The 22,628-nt window shown below is 38.5% G+C and overlaps 1 protein-coding gene across 1 annotated transcript; it reads left to right on the top strand.

The window, feature by feature from the left end:
• Positions 1-8,210: 8,210 nt before the first annotated feature.
• Nt1 (Neurotrophin 1) lies at positions 8,211-15,313 on the top strand. The gene is made up of 10 exons (XM_076762790.1): positions 8,211-8,222; positions 8,284-8,436; positions 8,731-8,901; positions 10,211-10,322; positions 10,462-10,585; positions 11,113-11,298; positions 11,772-11,936; positions 14,168-14,490; positions 14,615-14,894; positions 15,097-15,313. Exons 1-10 carry the CDS (start codon positions 8,211-8,213, stop codon positions 15,311-15,313), a joined length of 1,743 nt encoding a protein of 580 aa, XP_076618905.1.
• The last annotated feature ends 7,315 nt before the right edge of the window (positions 15,314-22,628 follow it).

Raw genomic sequence — 22,628 nt, 5'->3', positions numbered from 1 at the left:
AGATTGCAACTGAATCAGAAATTTATTACTTCCTGTGGATGGTATCTGCTTTTTGCAACAATTCACTGAACTGAAATAACTTGAATGATAAATCAAGTTATTATATTCTCAGTTTTGTGCAATTTATATGATTTTCGAAACCTTTTAGCGTTTTCGTTATAACGTTCAAGAGTAATATTAGAGCTCAAATTGTATAAATTTTTATTCCAATAGTTGTTTAGTATATTAGTCTATGTTAATGTCGAAGTTAGATATATCTATGCCAATCTATAAAACAGTCAAAATTCATCGCTAATCTCGTAACACTAAAACGATTGAAAGAATAAACGGAATTAAAGTAATATCGATGGCTCCTTTACCCTCAATTTTTGTGACACCGATACAAAGACATTCGTTATGGCATTCTACTTTCTAAAATAATATTCCTTTTTATATTGCCATACTTTCGTAATCGCTTTCCCGGCGTGACGTCAAATGCAGTGATTTACACCCGAAATTAATGTTGAATTAACGTTAAGAGACACGGACATTTTCTCGTGCTTTTTGTTGTCGTGTACAAAAAATTAAGGCGAAAATAACATCGACCACCTGTCGCCTGGCTCACAATCTTCAACGATGACACAGTCACTTTACTCGAGTTTTCTTCTTCTCTCGCAGTCTGCTTCATTTTACCAAGAAACTAACAGTCCTGCTCCGCGTTACGCGGCATCTGTTGTAACAGAGTTAACAAATTCCATCCAGGGTAGTAAAGAGGATTTATATTTTTCTATCGTTCCTTCATTACTCCCAGCCTGGGAAATGTGAGCTATTCGTGTTTACATCGAAAGTACTTAAAGAGAGTATAATAATCAACAACGTTTGAGAATTTAATTTCAGGAAGGTGGGAGTGTAATCGTGAAAGGTGTAATTAAGACATGTTCTAAATACCTTTGATCAATTTAGAACGAAAGAATGTTCCCCAGTTTGGACGAAAGGCACTTTTATACTGTGTTAAAAGAAACCATTCAGTATTTACATCATGAATGACTTATTTTTAAATGTCATATGCTTATATACCACGTTCTAAATGTTCCCATGTATTAATATCTCTTGATTTTAATTCTTTGAATTCTTTTTTATGAGGATCTTTAAACGACTTGGAGTAATTGCATGACCGAATCCAATGTGCTTGGGAAGTAATTCGAGACCTGGAATGTTCGAGAAAGTTTGCAACTCTGTAAGAAGATTGCAAGGATGTATGAAAATGGGAACATGTACAACACCTTCTGTAAAAATTAGTCAATCCTGATGTCAACGTCCAAAACTGATCGAGCTTTTGTCTTGTGTCTACCAAAGTCTTTAATTTTTATTCCAACTAAAAAATATACCCTGTAGCATAATCTCTTAACGCTACCAAGTGACTGTCGATTTCACGGAACTCGAGGATGACAGATTGAACGTTCACGTCTTTGTCGAGCAAGAGGCCACGATTAAATCATTATTCCGATTCAGGCTGAGGTAATTCAGTCCACGAAGAGAATCGCGATCGAAGGACAACTCTGTCGCTGGCCAACGACTCGTGTCAGACTCGTGGATGTCAGTTTTTGAGTTCTGCATTGTCAACGTTTGGAAACGTTCGAGACTGAGAGAAAAGGGAGAAGGGCAGAAGATGAGTCAATCGTAAGCTATCAGAAAGAAAACGTGACGTGCCGTCACATCGAGGGTGATGGGAACGACCACCTCTCAGCTTCAGCTGTTCACCGATAGTAAAGCTGTACTGTTCGAGGAAGGAGGAGAGGTCGAGTGGCCGACTTCTTCCTCCTCTCGAATACGACACGCTTATCCGCTGTCCGGTTTTCTCGGTCACGGCTGTACGAAGTGGGAACACGCAGGACGAACCACGCTCGTTCCTACATTATCCCCACGTGAGACCCGCCAAGCGTCGAGTCGATTCTTCTTCTTTGGCGTCTCCTTCCACCTGATGAAGACGAGGACCATACACACTCCGCGGCGGCTCAAAGAACGACTCGGTGCTCCACCGCGGACGCAGAGTTTTTCCATCCTCGAAACGCGTGGACCGTTTGTCCTCTGATACCTCGCGTCGAGAGTTCGATTTGAAATATTCGCTCGCTGATCCGTGCCAACGAGACGAAAACGAAGTACATAATAAATCGAGGGAACTTGTTTTCTTTGGTGTATCCGTGGAGGACATTAACGAGACGCGTCGATCAGGGACCCCATCGATGAGTGGTGGCTCGCAATTTGTTTACTTCGTTGGGACTGTCGGTGAAGTAACGAGGAACTGAGAATTTCGGTCGGGAAGTTGGAAAAATTGAGAAAAAGGAACGCGATAGTTAATAGTGGCAGTGAATGTTCGGTGTTGGGAAGAAGTGAGAAGAGATCGTTGATGTTAGAGTACACGGAAGAGCAATGATGGCACGAGGATTACTTCTCATTTCAGTGGTAACGAGATATTCGTCTATTATTACGCGATGCACGCTTCGAAACGAAATAAAAATACTGTTATTTATGTTAATAACACTGGTATTTGCATTCACGAATGTGTCACAAAAATGGATCGACAAAGTACAAATTATTACGTGTAAAAGAAAAAGGCAGGAAACGGGAAAATTGATATAAACACGTGTAAAGTATCCTCACAAATTATTACGGAGAAAAATATAAAATTATTAAAAGACAAACTCAAGAAGAAGTTACAATGAGATATTTCTTGAAAGAAAATTTCTTCGAACCCGTTTAGAAAAGGATTCGTGGTATATTTTTCACAAAAGTTTTCGACGAAATTTAATTCACGATTAATTTGCTTTTGAATACCGTGTTTTCGGCGCGAGAAGGTGACTGACTGCTCACCTGACCACATCTGTTGCTTCTCTGCTAAAGTGGAACAACCTTTTGCGTGGCCTTGATCCAGTAACCTGCCGGAACCAGGAAAAGTAAATAGCTTCCTCTTAATCGCTACAGAATTCCGAGTTCGCTGTCGCGTAACAAGTGAAACATTTAATAACCGCGTAAATAGAGTATTGTTACTAGGATACATAACGATTTTAATCCCACATTTTTTATATTGGTTTACGAAACTGTTATTATTCGACTATCGTCGATTTTCTTAATCGATCTGCTCGTTGTACTATTGTTTTATCAATTTTCCAGAATCAGGACAAAATTAATATTAAAAATGGTTACTTGAATATATTTTTGTTTCCATGTTACTTGGAACGAATTCAAATATAATAATAAATTAAGTGAGACACAAAATGGCCAACTAAAACTGTAAGTTTATAGCCAGTGATAACGATCATTGATTAAAACAGTCCACTGGATTATTATTACAGCATAAAACGAATTTCCAGACAATAGAATATATGTGTGTGAATGGAAATTAATTATTATATACAGTGATAGTTATCAAGTAAATATTTTGTAAGAAATTACTGACGAAAGTCGAAAGAAAATTAATCGCGTTATTATTCGTGTCAATGGCGCAAGAAAAGTGTCGTTCTCGAAGAAAATACAAAAATATCTAGGAATCTCTGCGATGCTAGAAAGTTTTCTATATCTGGTATACCTTCCTCGAAACGAATCCTTCCTTTCAAACTTCATGACTCGGTTGCGTGTAAAACGGCAATTGTATCATTCGAAAGTTCATTTTTTGAATCAATTGTATATAAACGGAACGTAAAAGTACTAAGACCGTGATTAATGGCGTTTCGTTAAGTCAATTCCTTCCATTGCGCGTTTTTCACGAATTCATTTGTAAAATTATTCACTTCTCGTATATGAAAGTGTACTTAAAAATGCTCGAAAATAGGTTACGCGTTGACAAGAAGATAATCGGCGTATTTATAACCGTCTTACTGATCGGGAAGAAATAAAATCTTCGGTTTGGCTGTCTCGGGATACAAAATGAAAAGTATCGTTACGTTCATTCCACGTAAATAATCATAACTGCGGGGTTAAGTTACAAAATATCCTGAAAACTGTTCGCTATTAGCTAAGAATTGATGACGAGTCGCGATACGAAAGAAAAGGATCACTCAGTGAAATCGTAGCTCTTCTGTGTGAGCATCATGGTTACTGGGTCAACGCTGATTGCAAACAAAAGAGGATATGTTGGAATTTCCACTTTTACGGTTATTTCACGTGGCATAATGCATCTCACGTGCTATTACATTGCCCACTTCCTGCACTGACAGCGTTAACACTTCGTTCTCGCGCCTGTAGTCCAGACTCTCTGTTCGTGTTCGTGCCAAAAATAAAGCGTGTTAAGCCGAGCAGAAAGATTCTGCGAAATCGGGTGTTGCAGCGTAAGAAACCAATCAGAACTTGTCATACAAGAACAAATAATAAAACTCGATTCGATAAATCGGAACAAGGTCTGTGGTAAATTGTAACATCAGTGAAAATCATGATTTTACGTTGAGATACTACCAGTCAATAAAGTTCGTATCGAATACACGAGATCACCAATGAAGGACACAAATTTATTGCAAAATGAATTGTCTCCTATACCGTAGAATCCTGTTGAAATTTTTCGTGTTCAGGGGATGTTCGAAAAATTTAGTAACATTATAGTTTCCAGATACCTGGGACTCAACAGGATCGTTTCAGGATATTATAAACTTGTTTTGGGCTACGTTGAATATAGAAAGATTTAAACCTGTTACTCCTAATTCGGGAGGACAGTGAACCGAACCAGGTGCTTCGAATCGAGTGAAACTTTATTTGAATAGACTTGATGGAACCATAATCCGGTTCTAGTCGATTCGAAGCTGGCTAGTCTCGATGCAAAGAGTGTGGACATTATTTTATTTTATTCGTATCTGGGTGGGCCTGACAGATCCCATCTAGTTGGGGATAGTTCATTGTTTAGTCTGATTCATTCGATGTTTTGTTTTTTATCCAAGTATCTCCACCCTGTTGATTCAAATTGAGGATACTGGTATCGTCAATTATTGAAATTTTATCGACTTCTCAGGTGTATTTTAATCTAGAGCAATTCATTTTTATGCTTAGGGTTGCCAGGATCTCATGACATTTAAATTACTTAATTTTTATATTAATTCATATTTATTCTCTAAAGTTATTTGCATTTACGTGCCCTGAATGCAACGTTTCATGAAACGAAACAAATATTTTCATGTTCCCAACGGTACATACTTTGACTTTCCATTCGCTATCTGGTCCCAATCAAAAAACTGTCGGAAATTTGTATTTTAGAAAGTTACCCTTGTCGCTGGTCCCCGTATCAGCGTGAAAGTTATACAACCGCTTATTCAAATTCAAAGAGAGAAACTAGGCAACCGTGATAAATGAAAATCTCCACCGAAGCGTTGCACTGTCGATTAATCGACAATTCGAAACAACCGTGTAGACGCCTATGCTTTCGATATAACAGGATAAATTATATAAATATTACACTGTGTCTAATAGTCGTGCTCTAGTTACAAATTGTATATCGTTTCTAAAGAGGACTAAAATGAAATGAATTCGTAATCTTCCCATGCAAAGCAAAGATTTAAACGTTTCTCAACACAGGTGTATCTCGAGCGTTGCGAGCCATCGAATTAGCCAAGATGGTATACGCGAGCGTAAACACACGCTTAGAACAACGTAACTTTCACCATCGCGAGTGTTTCTCGCGAATCCGTAGGCACGTCCGTTTTTATCATTCTCTTTCTCGCGTCGTCCTGTGGAAAACAGCTTAATTTCACCCAGCACGCACAACCGTGCGTTCGAGTGTTCCTTTTCGAGTTTTCACGGCGATTTCACGACGTTGCGCGTCAGTTTGCGCGCTTCCGTTGCAACGCGAACGAAACGTTTCTCCACAGTCGACACACACCGCTTTCGACGTGATTTCTTCCTAAGATAGCTGGTCCACCGACTTGGTAAACAAGAGGCGCGCGTAACGCCTCCTCGCGATTTAATTCCTGCACGCATAACGGCGGAGTCGTTGCATTGTCTCTTTAGGGAAGTACTATCGCGTTGCACGAACCGCGCGCGTTACGATTACGAGAGGGAAAGGGCGCATTTCGAACGAAACGATCGTCCGAGAACGATAAGACCAAGAGTGCGTTGCACTCGTATATCCCGAAGAATTCGCGAGAGGGATAGAGAAAAATAAAAAATGAAACACAGTGGAGGCAATACCAGTTTCTGGACACGATGATTTTTTATCAGGGATCTTCTTTCTTTATTCTCTGGGGCCCCGAGAGGGTCGTAAATTCTGTATATAACGGAAAAGAATTAATTACGTGTCCGACCGAGAAGAAAAAATTGCGGTATTCCGGGTACCTCGTTTTAATCACACTATGATATAGTAAGAGTCGTTGGCTGTACCATAATTTAGAATTAACGCACGGTTATTAACGAGAGCGATCAATTTAACTGCCCAACCGTTAGAGCAGTTACTGTTCTCCTTTAAAATATCAATGAAGGTTATTATTTTAGTTTTCTTTTTTTATCTTGCAATAAAAATTGATATAGGGTTATCGAATGAAAAGTTCTTGAACTCTAAAATATACAGCGTGTTCGGCCACCCCTGGGAAAAATTTTAATGGGAGATTCTAGAATCTTCAAGAATATCAATTTCTTGACTAAGGTTTCGTTAAAAAGTTATTAAAAAATTAAATTAAAAATTTCAAATCATTCTGAAAAAATTATTTTTGGTTGCGGGAATCAATTACAATCATCTTTGGTCAATAGATGTACCCCTGAAATTCTATCCACTTTTGAGAAAAAAATTCGCCTAGGTATTGAAATTTTTAGACGAAATTAAAAAATTTCAAATCATACTAAAAAAATTATATTTAGTTACAGGGGTCAATTACAATCATTTTTGGTCAATAGACATACCCTCGAAATCCTACGCAGTTTCGAGAAAAAAATTTCTTACCGAAAATATAATTTCTGGCCAGAAATGTATGCCCGAATTTTCATGCGAATCTTTAAAACGTCATAACTTCTGAACGGATTGGACGATTTTAACGTTTAAAAAAGCAAACTACGCGTATTTTGGTGGGGAATATGTATAAATCGCAAAAATATTCGAAAAGTTGGTCCTTGACACCGCAAAATGAGAAAAACCCCATAAAAATGGTCCAATTTTCAAGCAGCCATAACTCCTACAATTGTGAATATATTTGAATGAAACTTTTTTCTGAAGTAGAGCTCATGGGTACCTACAAAAAAGTATTAGACAACTTTTCTGTAGGGCATCAAACAAAATGATTAAAAATGAAAAACGTATTTTTAAGAAAAATCGACAGGGGGTAGGTGCCTAAATTTTTGGACGAAAAAAAATTTTTCAAATCGTTCTAAAAAAATTATTTTCGGTTGCGGGGGTCAATTACAATCATTTTTGGTGAAGAGACATACCCCCAAAATCCTACTCACTTTCTAGAAAAAAATTCAGTAGGGGCGGAACTTTAAACGTTAATAACTTTTTAACGAAGCCTCAATCAACAGATTGTTATTCTTTATTTTCGTCTTATTTTGGCCTCTAGAATCTCCCATTAAACTTCTTCCCAGGGGTGGCCGAACACCCTATATAAAAATCTACAAATGTCGAAACATACGATTGAAAATTAGCCAAAGTAGAATTATTTTATACATTCGAAATTATATAAATTCTTCATTATTCATTGCAGTTTGGTTTTAGTTATTAAAAATAAATAAATTTAAAGTATTTTGTGTTTAGGAAGGATCTACATGGGTTAAAATCTCACGTTAAAATATATAAAATAAAAATCCAAAGGATTAGGTAAAGGGAGCATGCAGACTAGACAATTGTTTCTTTTCTGTCAGTCAATCGATTACTATAATTCTTAGTAAGATATTTTCGAGTATTTTTTAACTAATAATAAATAAAATGTGTTTTCAACTCCAGAAGGAAAACTTTATCTACCCAATTAAAGACAATGTACATGCTTGGTACGACTTAATTATTGAAGTTGATGTATTTTACAAAGAAATCTGATGTTGCAAAATTTATTTCAACGCGTACGTGTTTTATGCCCGTATTACAACGATTGTATCATATATGCATATTCGAAATGTCGTTCGAAACGATGTGACTCTAAAATTGGAAGATTGAAAGCAAGTAACAGTTCGTGCAGTGAAAATGATTAATCATTCGCGATGATTTGACAGGCGATGGTTACGAATGCAACGCGTACGATATAATAAGTTGACCGCAGCGTGTGTGACGAACAATGTTATTGTCAGTGATAATAATAAGTTTATGCGAACGCACACAAATGATCTCGTGGTCGTTTCACTCTCTAGGCAGTCGTGCTACTATCCTCGATTAATGTCGGCGCTGAGGAGGATCTCAAAGACGACGCGGACCTTAACGACCATAAAGAACACAACGAGACGACCGTCGCGTCCATCAAGATCAACGACGAAGTGTCCGAGAACAAGACGGCGGCGATTTCGGTGAGCGAAAGAGGTTTCTATTTGCTTAAATAATATTTACACGGCGCGTTAACCACAGTTAATTGCGGTTAAACGTATTAACGTTGCAACAGATTTACTTTAAACGCGATCGAAAATTCGGAGGGAAGAAAGTTCGCGATATTTTCAAACTCAGTTAAAAAAGTTCTCGATGAAAAATAAAATTTTAAGATCAAGATTTAATATAAGAATTTTAGATACTGAGTTACTTATTTCTAAATGGAACCTAAGAGTGACGGTTTTGAAGTGTTTAAATATTATATTAGTTTGTCAAAGATTATTAAAATATTGATATTTTTGTCACTGAAGAAGTTTCGTTCCACCTTTGGAAATGGGAATCGACAGAATGGTACCAGAGGGCTAGCATTACCAGCCAGCGCAGATATTGCAAAAATTATACCTGATGACGCTACAGGTGACGAAGAAACGCCAGAGGAACTACCAGAGGTGAATATAAATTTTTTAAGTTAACCATAAAATTCGTCTATTATAATCCTCATTCTTATTCCAAGAATAAATTACTAATACTACTATTTTCTTTAAATTCTCTATAACGTTTAAATAATGTCTTAGTGTACTTCATTTCATTTACAATGATTTTGTTATTTTTTTAAACATAGAAGTACGACCGAAAACTAAATATAATTTCGACACACTTTCTATACTTGAAGTTGGCATTATTTTGACCAAGAACATTGAAATAATAATAATATTTATCATAAAAGAGTATATAAAATAAACTCCAAATCACAACTATAAAATTTAGATTGCACTGTCTTGAGGCCTCAGAATCAATATCGATAAACATGTATGCAGAGAAAAATTCTAGGAGAAAATTCTAGAAAGTAGTTTTCAGAGCTTCTCTGTACAGTGAATCGTCGCAAATCTCCCGAAGCGTGTACCAATGTGTTTCTGTCCAATAAATACACTTGTCATCGTGTAACAATCTTTAAACTTATTTACAAAAGCACGTGTCACGTAAAATAATCACACGAACATCTTATATAGCTGCACTCAGCTTTCTCGTTTACATTGATTTTTGTATCGCGTCAATATCTAACGTTTTACGACTTCGATTCGGTTTCACCGTGCCATTTAAGCCTCCCAGTCCAAAGTACGATTAATCTAACGAGAGATACGCATCTTTCATCGTGTATTAAAGTCACCAGCATTTCCTTTCGACCGTTTATCTCGTTGGATCTAGGAATTTTCAAGAGGACACTTTCGTTTGTAGGATAAGTTCTCGCGCGAGCACTTTCACGCGGCTGCAATCGATGTTTTTAATTATAGTCCGCGTAGAAATTCTAGGAGAACCACAAGTTGGACGAACATAGTCATTTTCGACGAATATACGCGGGGCACTTTCCATTCTGGACATTAATTAGCGTACCGGGTTAAAATATATTCAAACACGTGGACACATTGTTACGAGCGATTAAGATCCCTGCGACGGATAACTTAAAATTAAAATTCAAATGTAATTATGGTATACTTAATGACAAAGAGATATAAAATTGAATGGAAGAGTTTAGCTACTCGTTACGAAATTAAAAATTCAGTGAACTTAATTGATTATTTGAAGATTCGACAATTCTATTATTGCAACAAAATGAATGAAGTGATTCTCGTTTTTGTTGCAAAAACTACTAGTTACAATTTGAAAAAATTATCAAAGAATACATGTTTGTTGTCTCCATTGAGATCGATCGAATATAAATTTTCTCAACTTGATTTTCAAACGTTATTCTTTTTATAGGCTCAAGAACTGAAGATTATTAGACCTAGTTTATCTGGTTTGAGGAAACGTCCCACGTATCGACCTCCTCCAAGAAGACCATCTCTCACAAATCGAAGAAACGTTTATTCTGGTTTGCTTTCTGTTTATATTTAAGAGAAACAAAATTACAAAAATTCCTATCCCTCAAAACACCACATAAAATATCGTTCTTTATTTTTACGTAGTAATTTAGTAACAATATCAGTATTGAAACGATCTTAACTTCACAGATCTGACGAGAACGCCAATAATCAGACCACCAAGGCGGCCCGCGGAAGCGAAGAGAGATCCCACGGAGAACGAGTGCACTTTCTTCACAAAGACAGTTTGTCTCGAAGCAACTGATTATCCGCAGTGAGTCTAATGTTTCACTTTTCCCTTTATTTCACCAGAATCTAACAATTGCACAACCGATTCGTGCGCCAGCGTGCATTCTAATATATTTTCTCGAACGCGGAGACAAGGATTAGCTTTAATTGGACCGTCGTTTCACAACAGTAACGACGTAATTCGCGGGGCTCATTAAAATGGAAGAAAGTACTTTCCTGCAATTCTATACATTCGTACTGCCATTGCGTAATTGTCAGTTTGTCTCGATGTTCTCATCGTCGTTCATTTAACCGAGCATCGCGGGACTCTGGACGAAAGAGGAAGTCGTGAAATTAACGGCGAAAGCATGAACTTTCGTTTTTTTCCCCCCCTTGGGTAATATGACTTTGTGATTTGTCACGTGTAAAATGTATGACAGAGTAGATCGTACAACTCGGAGTTTTAAAGGCGCTTTTAACGAAATGCGCTTAACTCAAACGACACCCGTAATGATTTGTAATTAATTCTTCATCGTTCAATTTATTGATTTTAATGAAGTGAAACTTGTTCAGCGAGGCGATAACCAGGAGCTTAAGGAGCAACAAGGAGATGGTCGCAGCCTTGTTGACTGATTACAAGTCGCAGGATTTTGATGAGTCTGGTGAAAGCCTGCCGGTCTCGTTGCCTCTCGAAAATAAATATGAGAACAAGTACAGTGGACGATATGAAAATCGGTACGAGAACAATGAAATTAGAAGGTGAGAGTTAATTGTTGTCGAAACTTGTATGATAATATCTATTTTCGAAGTTATTCTGTTCATATTACTCTTGAGAAATAAAGAAAGTAAAGAATATTTACCATTAAAATATTGAAAATTTGTAAAATATTCTTATAAATCGTTCAATGATTTATTTTATTGCAATTAAACAATAATATACGCTAAACCCCTGTTGAACGTTTACCTCGTAGACAGCAATGCATCAGCGTACTGTTTGCAGGATTAGAAAGTACACTAAGCAGTATTTATAAGACCGATAATTATTTATGGAGTGATTCTATACAAAATAAGATAAAAGTTAAGAACGATAAAATCGTGTTTGAGGATTTGTAAACATTTTTAGAAAACATATTTAAGAAGATATGTTTGACATAAAGCTTCAAGCTCAATTTTTTAAATTTGCCTTTGTCTTTCAATATTTTATTCTTTAAATATTGTTTAATTTATTTTAGGAGATCCGATTTAAGTTCACTGTTCGAAAATGTTGAAGAAGGTTTCACGTGTCCGTCGATCATCAAGTATGCACGTCCGCAGTTGGCCAGAGCCGCTTCTGGTATTTGGAAATATATAATAAACACCGGTGAACACACGCAGACCTTGAGATTGGAAAAGTGTTCGTAAGTAGAGTTTAATTATAAATATTAGGTCGTTAAATAAATTTATGGCGTTCGACTTTCTCGGATCGACGATGAGGCGGATAACGTGTCTATGTATTAAAAATAGTTAAACTTTACACACATGCAGTTCCGAAACTATCAGTGTTTTATTAATTATTGAGATGTTGTTAGAAGCGGCAAAGCTTCCCCTTTGAAATGGTTTTTGGTTTTTGTCGATCCGACTTTCCGTTTTCGAGATATCATAATTTATGTAAAGGGGTAATTTTTAGAAAATTCTCTTATGGCGCTTCCCGTGTTACGGCAGACTACCAGCGCGCATTAAATTACTAAAAACTTTAATTACCTGCAGTTTCGAAACGATTAGTGTTTTATTAATAATTGAACCACTGTTGGCAGCGGAGAAGCTTTCCCTTTGAAATGGTTTTTGGTTTTTGTCGATCCGACTTTCCATTTTCGAGATATCGTAATTTATGTAAAGGGGTAATTTTTAGAAAATTCTCTTATGGCGCTTCCCGTGTTACGGCAGACCAGCGCGCATTAAATTACTAAAAACTTTAATTACCTGCAGTTTCGAAATGATTAGTATTTTCTCCATGATCGAGCCACTGTTAGCAGCGGCAAAGCCTCCCCTTTAAAATGGTTTTTGGTTTTTGTCGATCGGACTATCCGTTTTCGAGATATCGTAATTTATGTAAAAGGGTATTTTTCTTAATTTGACTATCTCTGTCTCCGTCTGACGCGTCGCGTCGTACCTCCTTGTCGCACGTCAGACGCGACCGAGTGACCTAGTTCCGGGCGTAGTATTTCCAAGAATTTACTACGCACTGTACTATTGTCACGCGCGCGAGATGAATGAACTCGCGCGCGCGCAACAAAAACGTAAACAAACCCTATCTCCGAAACTAGCCACCGCATTGACTTGAAATTAAAAATGCTATATCTCTGGAACTAATTACGCTATCGACTCGTACAAACGCTCATTTTAAAGGGCATTTCATCCCCTATCCGATGACCATATCAACTACTATAATTTATGCTATCTTCCGTGTTTATTTTGACATTTACTTTGACACTCGACACGAAATTAAAATCGCTATATCTCTGGAACTAATTACGCTATCGACTCGTACAAACGCTCATTTTAAAGGGCATTTCATCCCCTATCCGATGACCATATCAACTACTATAATTTATGCTATCTTCCGTGTTTATTTTGACATTTACTTTGACGCTCGACTTGAAACAAAAATTGTCATATCTCCGGATCTAATTACGCTATCGACTTGTACGAACGCTCATTTTAAAGGGCGTTTCACCCTCTGCCTAATGAATATATCAACTATTATAATTTATGCTACCTTCTATATTTTATTTTGAAATGTATTTATTAAATAATTTCCAGTTAGATTTCAAAGGTAACTTTATTCGAATTCTAATTTCTATTTGACGTTTGATGCAGAAAGTGTTGCCTACGTTGCACATATTACGATAAATTTAGACTTCATAAAATATCATTAAGCTGGCCAATAAATCATAATATAGAAAGTTTAATAAAACAATACTTCTTTCAGTTTGTACTATTTTGGAAATATTTTAGAAACGTTTAATAAAAAAGTATGCATAAAAAGAATAGAATATAAATGCGCGTATAAGGAAGTATATCACATATTAAATACAGAAGATATTAAAGTATTTTAGTGTCCACGATGAAAGAGAAAATAGCTAAAATTGTAGAAAGTACTCTAACACGAATAGAATAACTTTATTAATAATTAATTTACCGTTATAAGAATACTAAGATCCGAAACTACGATTAATTACTGACGGATACACTTTTCATGAATTTTATCTTATTTCTCATTACATCTGCAATTCACATATTTATTTATGACTTCCTAGAAACTCGTTCCTTCTGTTTTCAAAACAATTCATCTTTATCGTTTATTCTAACGATGTATTTCCGTATTTCAACAAAAATGGATGTTACATTCAATTAACACTTTCTTAAACAGCTTCACTGAAACATTCCTATTAAGCTAGCCGTAGAAATTGAAACTGGATGCTTCGTTACAAACGATTGAACAAAATATCTACTTTGTTCGCAGTTTCTTGCGGTTGAAGACCGCACTTTGCACTTCACTTTCTTTTCACCGATGGGACTACATAGAATTTCATAAAAATAGAATTCATCGAACGATCGAATAATATAGAAATTTATTTGTCAATTTCAGGAGTCCACAATCGAGTTGCTCGTTCATTTCAGAGAACTATCGATCGTCGTGCGTGCAAGTGTACAATTATCACAGACTGCTGACTTGGGACAGCAAATTGGGCCTCCACATGGACATTTTTAAAGTACCGTCATGCTGCAGTTGCCACGTGCACGGTTATAGCGAGATCTTTCCCCCTCATCAGAAGGATCCACCCCAAAAACTCAAGGAATCATTCCCAGGATCTGATTTCGCCACGACGAATGATCAGAAAGAAGATTTCGAGGACGTTTCCAAGCTGAACTACTTGAACAAATACGCAAATAACTTTGACTCCAGTCACGGTACGCTCGAGAAGAAACTAAATTTGTCTGACTCAATAAAAATGTGCAATTCTTTGTTATTAGGATGATCGATGAGTATTATGCAGGCAGAATTATTAAGTATTTTGTTTCTTTGGCTCCGCAGGTTCGAGCAACAAGAAACCCATAGTGGAAGCCACGCCAAGTCGACCGTCGTTTACACTTCCCGTGAGGACGAGGTCGAAGAAGCCTTCGTCTTCGAATTCAAGGCCGTTCGATAAGTTGCCTCAGCAACACGCGCCTAACACCAGGGCTCCAGGCTACACCGGACCGTTACTGAAAGGTTCCAGGCCAGGCAGACCTAACAGACCACCTTACAGACGAGAATCCACGACACATGTCGAAGAAAACACCGAGACTGCGAGTAACAGTTCGATTGGAAACAGGTATTCGACGCGAGACGGAATAGTTAAAACGAAATAAAAATCTTAACTTTTGTCGATTACGATGGTTAACACTTGGGCATCTGACTGTGAACATAATGAATGTTTAATTTGTATACACTATAAACGTATAGAGTTTATTGTTATCGTGGACGTTTTACTGTAGTTAAATTGAAGTTGTTACGAATAAGTTTGTAATGTTCAGGTACAGTCAACCGTACGATCTGGACATGGACGCCTCGTCGCGGCTGCAAAACGGCGGCTTTTACGACGAATATCAGGAGCCACAGAGGCGAATCAATTATAATTACCATCCTATCATCGATTTCTTTAGACCCGAGGCGTCGATGCTGCAATCGTCGGAGACCCAGTCAGCGGCCCAAGACGATTCCAACGCGTGGAAACCGGTGATATCGTCTTAAGCGAAGATCCATTTACTTCGGAGTACCTGATCCTTTATATCTTTTGTAAAAAGAAACCGTTATTATCGAATTATTAATCGTGTTTGACTGTTAATCGACCATAGAGCGTAATACGCATCGAGAGTAGATTTATATTTAATAGTTATTCTGTAAACTTAAGCACTCGTTCATATTCATCGAAGAATTCTTTTCGACTATTTTTCTAACATTTTCTGACAAAGCTTCGACTATTGGAATTTTATATCAGGGTTGTGAGTAATTCTAGAGAATCTATTTGACGTAAATCTCGAAACAGAAGCTGTTTAGCATATCGAGGACTGAAATTGGATTTATTTTAGATCCACAAAAAATTGTATTACCCTTTAATTAAAATTAGAAACCGCCTACATAATTGTTATTGAAAGTTTATCCGATTGAAACTTTGGAATGATAGATAGATCGTAGCTAAACGTTTATATATTTCTGTTATACGTAAAGGAAGTAAAATGAACAGAGAATACGCCTGTAGAAGCATAATGATTACGTTGGGCAGGTGCAATCGCGAAATCATTGTAGTTATGTAACGCTGCGTGAACTTTATTCTATTATATTTATTATTTGTTATTTTTATTAATTTATGTTCGCTAATTGTACGTACGTGTCTTACAAATTATTAAATATATGATATAGCAACGACTTAACTGCACTTTTTCAACCTTGTACATTCTACAATAACGAAAAACGAACAAAATTAATTAAGTCTTCTTTCAATTCTTTATCTTGTATGTAAGTCAAACAATACATATCCTCTATTTCTCTGTAAATGTACAAATTGTATAAAACACACACAAAATAAACATTTATACAAATTGGTATTGCTTTTGCAAGTTATTATTCAACATACTCTTGAATATCTCGAGTAGAAGATGAAACATTTAAGTTAGAAGTTTATCTGTATTAAACAAAGATGTTAGGTTTTATTTGAGAAATTCAAGATCTTAAATAGGAAAAAGAAGTCAGACTTGGGAAACATTTGCAAATGGGATATTGGATCAGGCATTTTAATCAGCTTTCGCAAGGCTTGTGACTAAACATTGTCCTCATTCCGTTCTCTTTCTTTCTTTAGAATACTGTGATTTCGCGATACCAAGTTCTGCAATCTTCTAAATCAACTAAACTAGTCGAGAAATATAAACAACAGATAAATATATGAGCAGAACAGGACATTAGAAAGTAAGAAGTTAATTTTTAACGTTTGATTTTACAGCATCAATCACGCAAATATTTTGTTTACATTTCTTTGTCGCTTTAAAAGGAGTATGGGTTGTTATCAGGTCTTAAAAATTTTCTAAAATTTCCACCGTGAATCTCATCGATTCCCATGAACTCAACATTGCCTTTATCATGTTCTATAATTTCAAAGACACATGGAGTTCTCCTAAATTGAAGTCTTCTCCTATTAAGGCCTAAGTATCCTTGTCCTTTTCAATCGCGATACTTTAAGTTTATGTCATGGAGCTGCTTATCGTAGCAGTGTAAAGAGACGTTTATACGAAACTGGCTACCCACAGTCAAGAGCACAGACCGTTTTGCTTAGCTCAGTCGCCTGTGAATCGTTTGTTTCGCTTGCCAAGTTTCTGCTGAAGCGATTGCACTGGGCCTTTCCGCGTTGGTCCACGAAGCGTGTCGCTCGAGCCACAGTCCTCTCCGCTTCGCTAACTCCGGATAAAACTAAACCGAACTTCGAATTCTAGAAACTGACCAGTCGTCGTGAAATCGAATCTGCGACATTTTTCTCGAAATCCTACATCACTGAAAAATTTAATCCCCTTATACAGGGTGTTTGGCCACCCCTGGGAAAAATTTTAATAGGAGATTCTAGAGGTCAAAATAAGACGAAAATCAGGGATACTAATTTGTTGATTGAGGCTTCGTTAAAAAGTTATAGAAACATTTCCGGGCCACAAAGTATATTTTCGGTAAAGAATTTTTTTCTCGAAAGTGCGTAGGATTTCGGAGGTATATCTATTGACCAAAAATGATTATAATTAACCCCCGCAACCGAAAATAATTTTTTTAAAATGATTTGAAAAATTTTCTAATTTAATTTTTTAATAACTTTTTAAGGAAGCCTCAATCAACAAATTGATATTCTTAATTTTCGTCTTATTTTGACTTCTAGAATCTCTCATTAAAATTTTTGCCAGGAGTGGCCGAACAACCTGTATAGTGGTATAATCTGGATCTTTGGAATAAAATTTAGTATTACTTTTGCACTGTAACATTATAAACAGCAAAATAATAAGCCAGCCCTCAACTTGGGAGGTTAAACTAAACACAGAGTGATTTGATGTATCAAATAAAAATCGTAATGCAGTAGATAATAATATCGTTACGTCCATAATTTATTAAGAAATCTATAACAGACCTTCTTGTTAGTGTGTTATTAAGAATCGTAATATTTTTATAATCCTCACTTGTGAAAAATATCTATTACGTAAGTTGTAAACGAGAGTAATCGAAGAAACAAGAGCAAGCTACTGTAATGTACGAACTTTCCGATAGAAGATTGCTATTCGATACAAATTACCGAATCCAAACAGAAAGCGGCGCAGAAAAACGGAATGCAATTAACGGTGCACGTGTATCAGCGAGCAGGCTGATCGAGAATTTCTTTATTCCCTTTCCAGTGAAACGATCCACCGAAGGATTCAATCGAGAGTGACAGAACCGTTGAACGCTTAGGCTTGCACGGTCCGTGAACAACAGGCTAGATCCTACCTCTCTGCCTTTCGGATCTCTGAGAAAATATAAATTAGGCCACGAGGACTATGCAGCGGACAGTTCGATGGAGGTTCTCGCTCGAAAATGATTAGAAACCGCCGGCTGCCGCTTATCCTTCGAAAAAACAGACGACAGTTTCTCCGCGTCGAATTCCTCTGGCGATGAACGTGAAACATTGCCAGCCACGTAACGAGAGCTCGATAATAAATCTATTGAAATTGTTTGAACGGTGCTGAAGAAAATTCTTAGTTCGTGTCTTGTGAAATCCTACAGAATGACCTACCAATAAATTAAATCGATGCAATAATACTTCTGTTTTTATCGGACACTGAGTGCAATGGCAAGCTCCGACTAACGCAATGAGTCGAGTATCGCTAATTCGTCGCTTGTGTTTTATTTTTCTGGTGTCAGTTCTCGAAACTCGCGCGAAATCGGTAACATTAACGAATCTCGCTTCAGGCTATGCCAAGGGAACGATAGCTAACGATTCGAGCGAACCAGCGATTACTTCTCGACCAGAAGACCAAGATCTTATCGAAGCTTCGGAGACGATCGTTTACAATAGATTTGCGAATCCTCCTGAAAATGACAAAGGACACTCAGCTTCCGAAGAAGACCCTGAAGGACCAGAGGATCACGTGATACCCTATTCGGAGCACGAGAACCCGAAGGAAGTCCCAACGAAACCGAAATACACGGCTCCAGGCCAATGGGCCAAGCCATCGAGAGACATGGACGTCTCCTCGGAAGACGTACCCACGAAATTGTACGCTCAAGTCCGGAAAACTCACACGGTGAGACGTTTGCCACGGTGGAAGGCAGTGGAGAACGCAGACTCGGCGGAGGAGAAGGAAAACGCGGCGAGATTGAAGGAAGTGGTGAAGAACACCAAGGTGAACACCGTCTACACCGAAGAGGGCTACGAGGATTCCGCGTACGATCATGCTGGCCACGTCAGGGACGCTGATTATCACGAAGGATACGCCAGGAAGCTGCACGAGCAGATCGACGCAAAAAAGAAGTCAAAGGATGATGAAAACAACGAGGACGAAGAACGTTCGAACGAGCTTAGCAAGCACAAGAGAATAGAACCTGAGGAGTTCAAGGACTACGATGAGGATTATAGAGATTTCGAGTACAGGACAGATTCTAGTAAATTAGTGGACATTGAAAGCGAGGAGGATAAGTGGAAGAAGGCTGTGCACCCGAAATCGGTAGCTGAGAATGGAATACAGAGGCTGCAGGAGGATTTGGAGAAGGAGGCTGAAGAGACAGAGAAAGGATTTGAGATCAATAAATTGGAGAAAGATTCTAGCGATCGAAAAGCTGAAAAGAAAGAGAGAAGGAAGAAACAAGGAAAAGAATTATTGACGAAGGCTAGAGAAAATGATGATTCTAAAGAGTTAGAGGAATCGCAAGATCGTTCGATTTCCACGGAACGCAGTGTTCACGAAACTACAATTTCAACGCCTATTTTTGAAAATGTTTCAAACAACCCTGAGTCGTACAGATACGAAGTAGATGAAAAATTGCCTTATACAGAGGCGATTGATTTTCACTCAGTCGATGATGGTTCCATAACTCCTAGCTACGGTCAAGTCTTTTGGGATTATTTTAAAACGCAGAATCAGTTCACCACGATGCAACCTCCGTTTATTTTGCAATCAACTACAGCAAGTCCAAATCCCTTGCAAGCTTCGTCCATCGTAGGAAACACAAACCTATTTTACGGAAGTCAGACAATAACGCCATTTCCGATTGAATCGGCGACTTTACAAGATAACAGTCAATTAACAACGTTGGAAGGAATCAACCAAAACGAACAATTTCCAGAAATATATAAAGTCATTCCCAGCAACGATCCTGGACTCTTACTGGGAAATTCTGCAACAAACTTGGATGGAACGGTAGAATTTGACAAGAATTTTGGCAACTCTTTCTTCGATCCAACGTTGCATTCATTCACAAACCGTAAACCGCGATATAAGATCACGGTAAGACAGAAACCAACAAAATCTGTAGATCCTCCCACTACGGAAACCCCAAAAGAATCAAGGAACACCTTGTTCCACGACAATTACATGAAAGTTCTCATGCATCTGAAGAACGAAAACAACGCCAGGAATCTGCATCCAAATTCCTTGCAGAAGAACAAGGATCAACGAGATCTAACGAGACCTCGATCACCGTTTTTGCAAAACGAGGATCCTCGTGGACGTAGATCGAGAGTTCAGGTTCGCAAAATGAGCTCGATACCGGCTGTCGACTTACTTCCGCCCGCGCCATTGCCCAGTAGCGATTACGCGAGGTACAAAGAAGCGAACGATCACGTAACCCGTGCCGGAAGAGCGTCGAAGTCGATGAAAACCGTTCCCGGGTCGTTTCGTCGCCAGCAGAAAGGCGTCGACGCTGGCAAAATTCGCGCAAAAAGGAGAGAAAGAAGATCCACGGCGTGGGAAAGCGTCCAGTCGCTGGCGAACGAAGGCGCGTCGAATCGGGGCGAAACAGAACGAATAGCGAGAAACGCGACGATCGAGGAAAGAAATCCGCGACGTAGAGCGACAGGCGAAACGACAAAACAGCCTGTCGAGAAGAAATCGAGATCCCACGCGAACGATCCAGACGAAGAAAGAGAACGCAGCCTCGTTGTTTCCGATACGAGCAAGAACAGAAATACTCGAACTATCTTAGACTACAGTAGTGAGAAAGAAAAGAGTCACGAAGAGCTTCTAGAAGAGTCGCCCAAAGTCACCGAGGATATCATAAACGAAGAGATTGACGCTCGATTTAACGAGAACGAGGAAAAAGATGCAAACGAAGAAGTCGAAGTAGAGGTTCCAGAGTTCGATTACGTGGAAGAGATTGAAGAAGATGATTCGGATAATACTACTACTATAGAAGCCACTACCACCAGCTTGGATTTGCAGAAGTATCCGTTTTACAACGACGAGAAGCTGCCAACTCCGTCCGCGTTGAAATACGCGATCGATCCACGAAGAGTGCCCAAGAAGACGTACGGTAAAATGGAGTTTTACGATTCGAGAGATGCTTACAAGCACTGCGACGAAGTAGAGCCCGAGTTGGACGTGCTACCTAAAGAAGAGAACCCAGTTCCTGATAAAGGCTTAAAAGAGGATCTGCCTCGACTGACCGGTTTAGGCGACAAGCTCGACTGTTTCAAGGCGAAATACTTCGACGAGGAACCGTTCGACAATCCGCTGTTCCTCGAGAAGGACGTGGAGGATCCTATACCAGCTTTGAACCTCGACACCAAACGATTCGCCTCCAGAATCATGATGTTCCCGAAAGAGGACGATGATTTCGTGGAGCAGAAGTCTTCCAAGAGACCGGAAAGCAATCGTCAACAGAAGAGACCGGACCCCATAGCTGCGAGGGTTCAGAAAACGCGACGTATTCGTTACAAAATGTATCCTAAAACCAGAATGGTGACGAGACCGCGGGTTTACAGAGTAAATTCGCAAGGGAGATTCGTGAAAACTACTCAGAGACCACGGAAGGTTGTAGTGAAACGGCCAGTTTCGTCCGCGAGCGAAATGTCGTCGTTCTACATGCCCTATCAGAACCAGGTTTACGAAGACGTTATGGGGACCATCAAGAACATGGCGAACTCGTATCAAGTCGAGGAAATCACCACGGTGCCAACGTCGGAGGAAGTGACGTTTACTACAACAGACAGCAACAAAATTAAAACAAATGCATCTGCTAATTCGACGAGCAATGGAAGCAAGGAAAAGGATGGCTTGATGATAAATATTATCGAACGTCCTAGCAACGTACACGTCAATATCGAAGGACTGGTACCACCGAATCGATCCAACAGGCACCGCACGATGAACAGCAGGAGCAGAGTTCCGCAGAGAAACAGAACGAGAATGCAATTTGTGAAGTCTGTGAGACCTGTCAAACGTCGTCGTAAGATTCGTATTTACAAACGGGATACAAAAAGTAGCGAAGAGTATAGGATCAACGAGAACTCGAAAGGCAAATCTAGAGGCACAAATATTCCTGATAAGAGAAAATCTAATTTTGTTAACGCTTCGAGCGACGGAGATCAGACGAAACGAAAGTCTCAGAGAGTCGTTTACACGATCATGGATAGAATCAGACATTCGAAACCGAAGGAAGAGGCGAGAGGAATTGGGAAGTTTGTGGACGCGCCAAAGATGGAGGAAGATCGCAGAAGAAAGGAGCCCAGGTACAATTATATCAGAAGAAGGAAACCTTCGAATTTGGCATTGACTACGACCGAAACGTCGATCAATTCCACGGATAAAATTGATTGGACAGAGTCAACCACTGAAACGATAGTAACTACAAATGGAATCTTTGACAGTCGGGAACTTCTGAAAGAGAATCAAGAGGTTCAATATTTTTTTAATAACACTGACAACGAGAAACCGAATTTGAACGAATCGAAAAATAATAATAGCTATGCAGTTCACGAAAATATCGATGAGGTTACCACGCAGAAACCATCAGAGATTTCTAAATTCGAGACATTTTTAGACACTGAACCGCCAGGGTACACGGA

Source organism: Colletes latitarsis, chromosome 3 (genome assembly GCF_051014445.1).
Source record: "Colletes latitarsis isolate SP2378_abdomen chromosome 3, iyColLati1, whole genome shotgun sequence".
Classification (NCBI taxonomy): Eukaryota; Metazoa; Arthropoda; class Insecta; order Hymenoptera; family Colletidae; genus Colletes; species Colletes latitarsis.
Note: the sequence above shows the minus strand (reverse complement) of the source record. Positions and strands in the feature narration are given on the sequence as shown.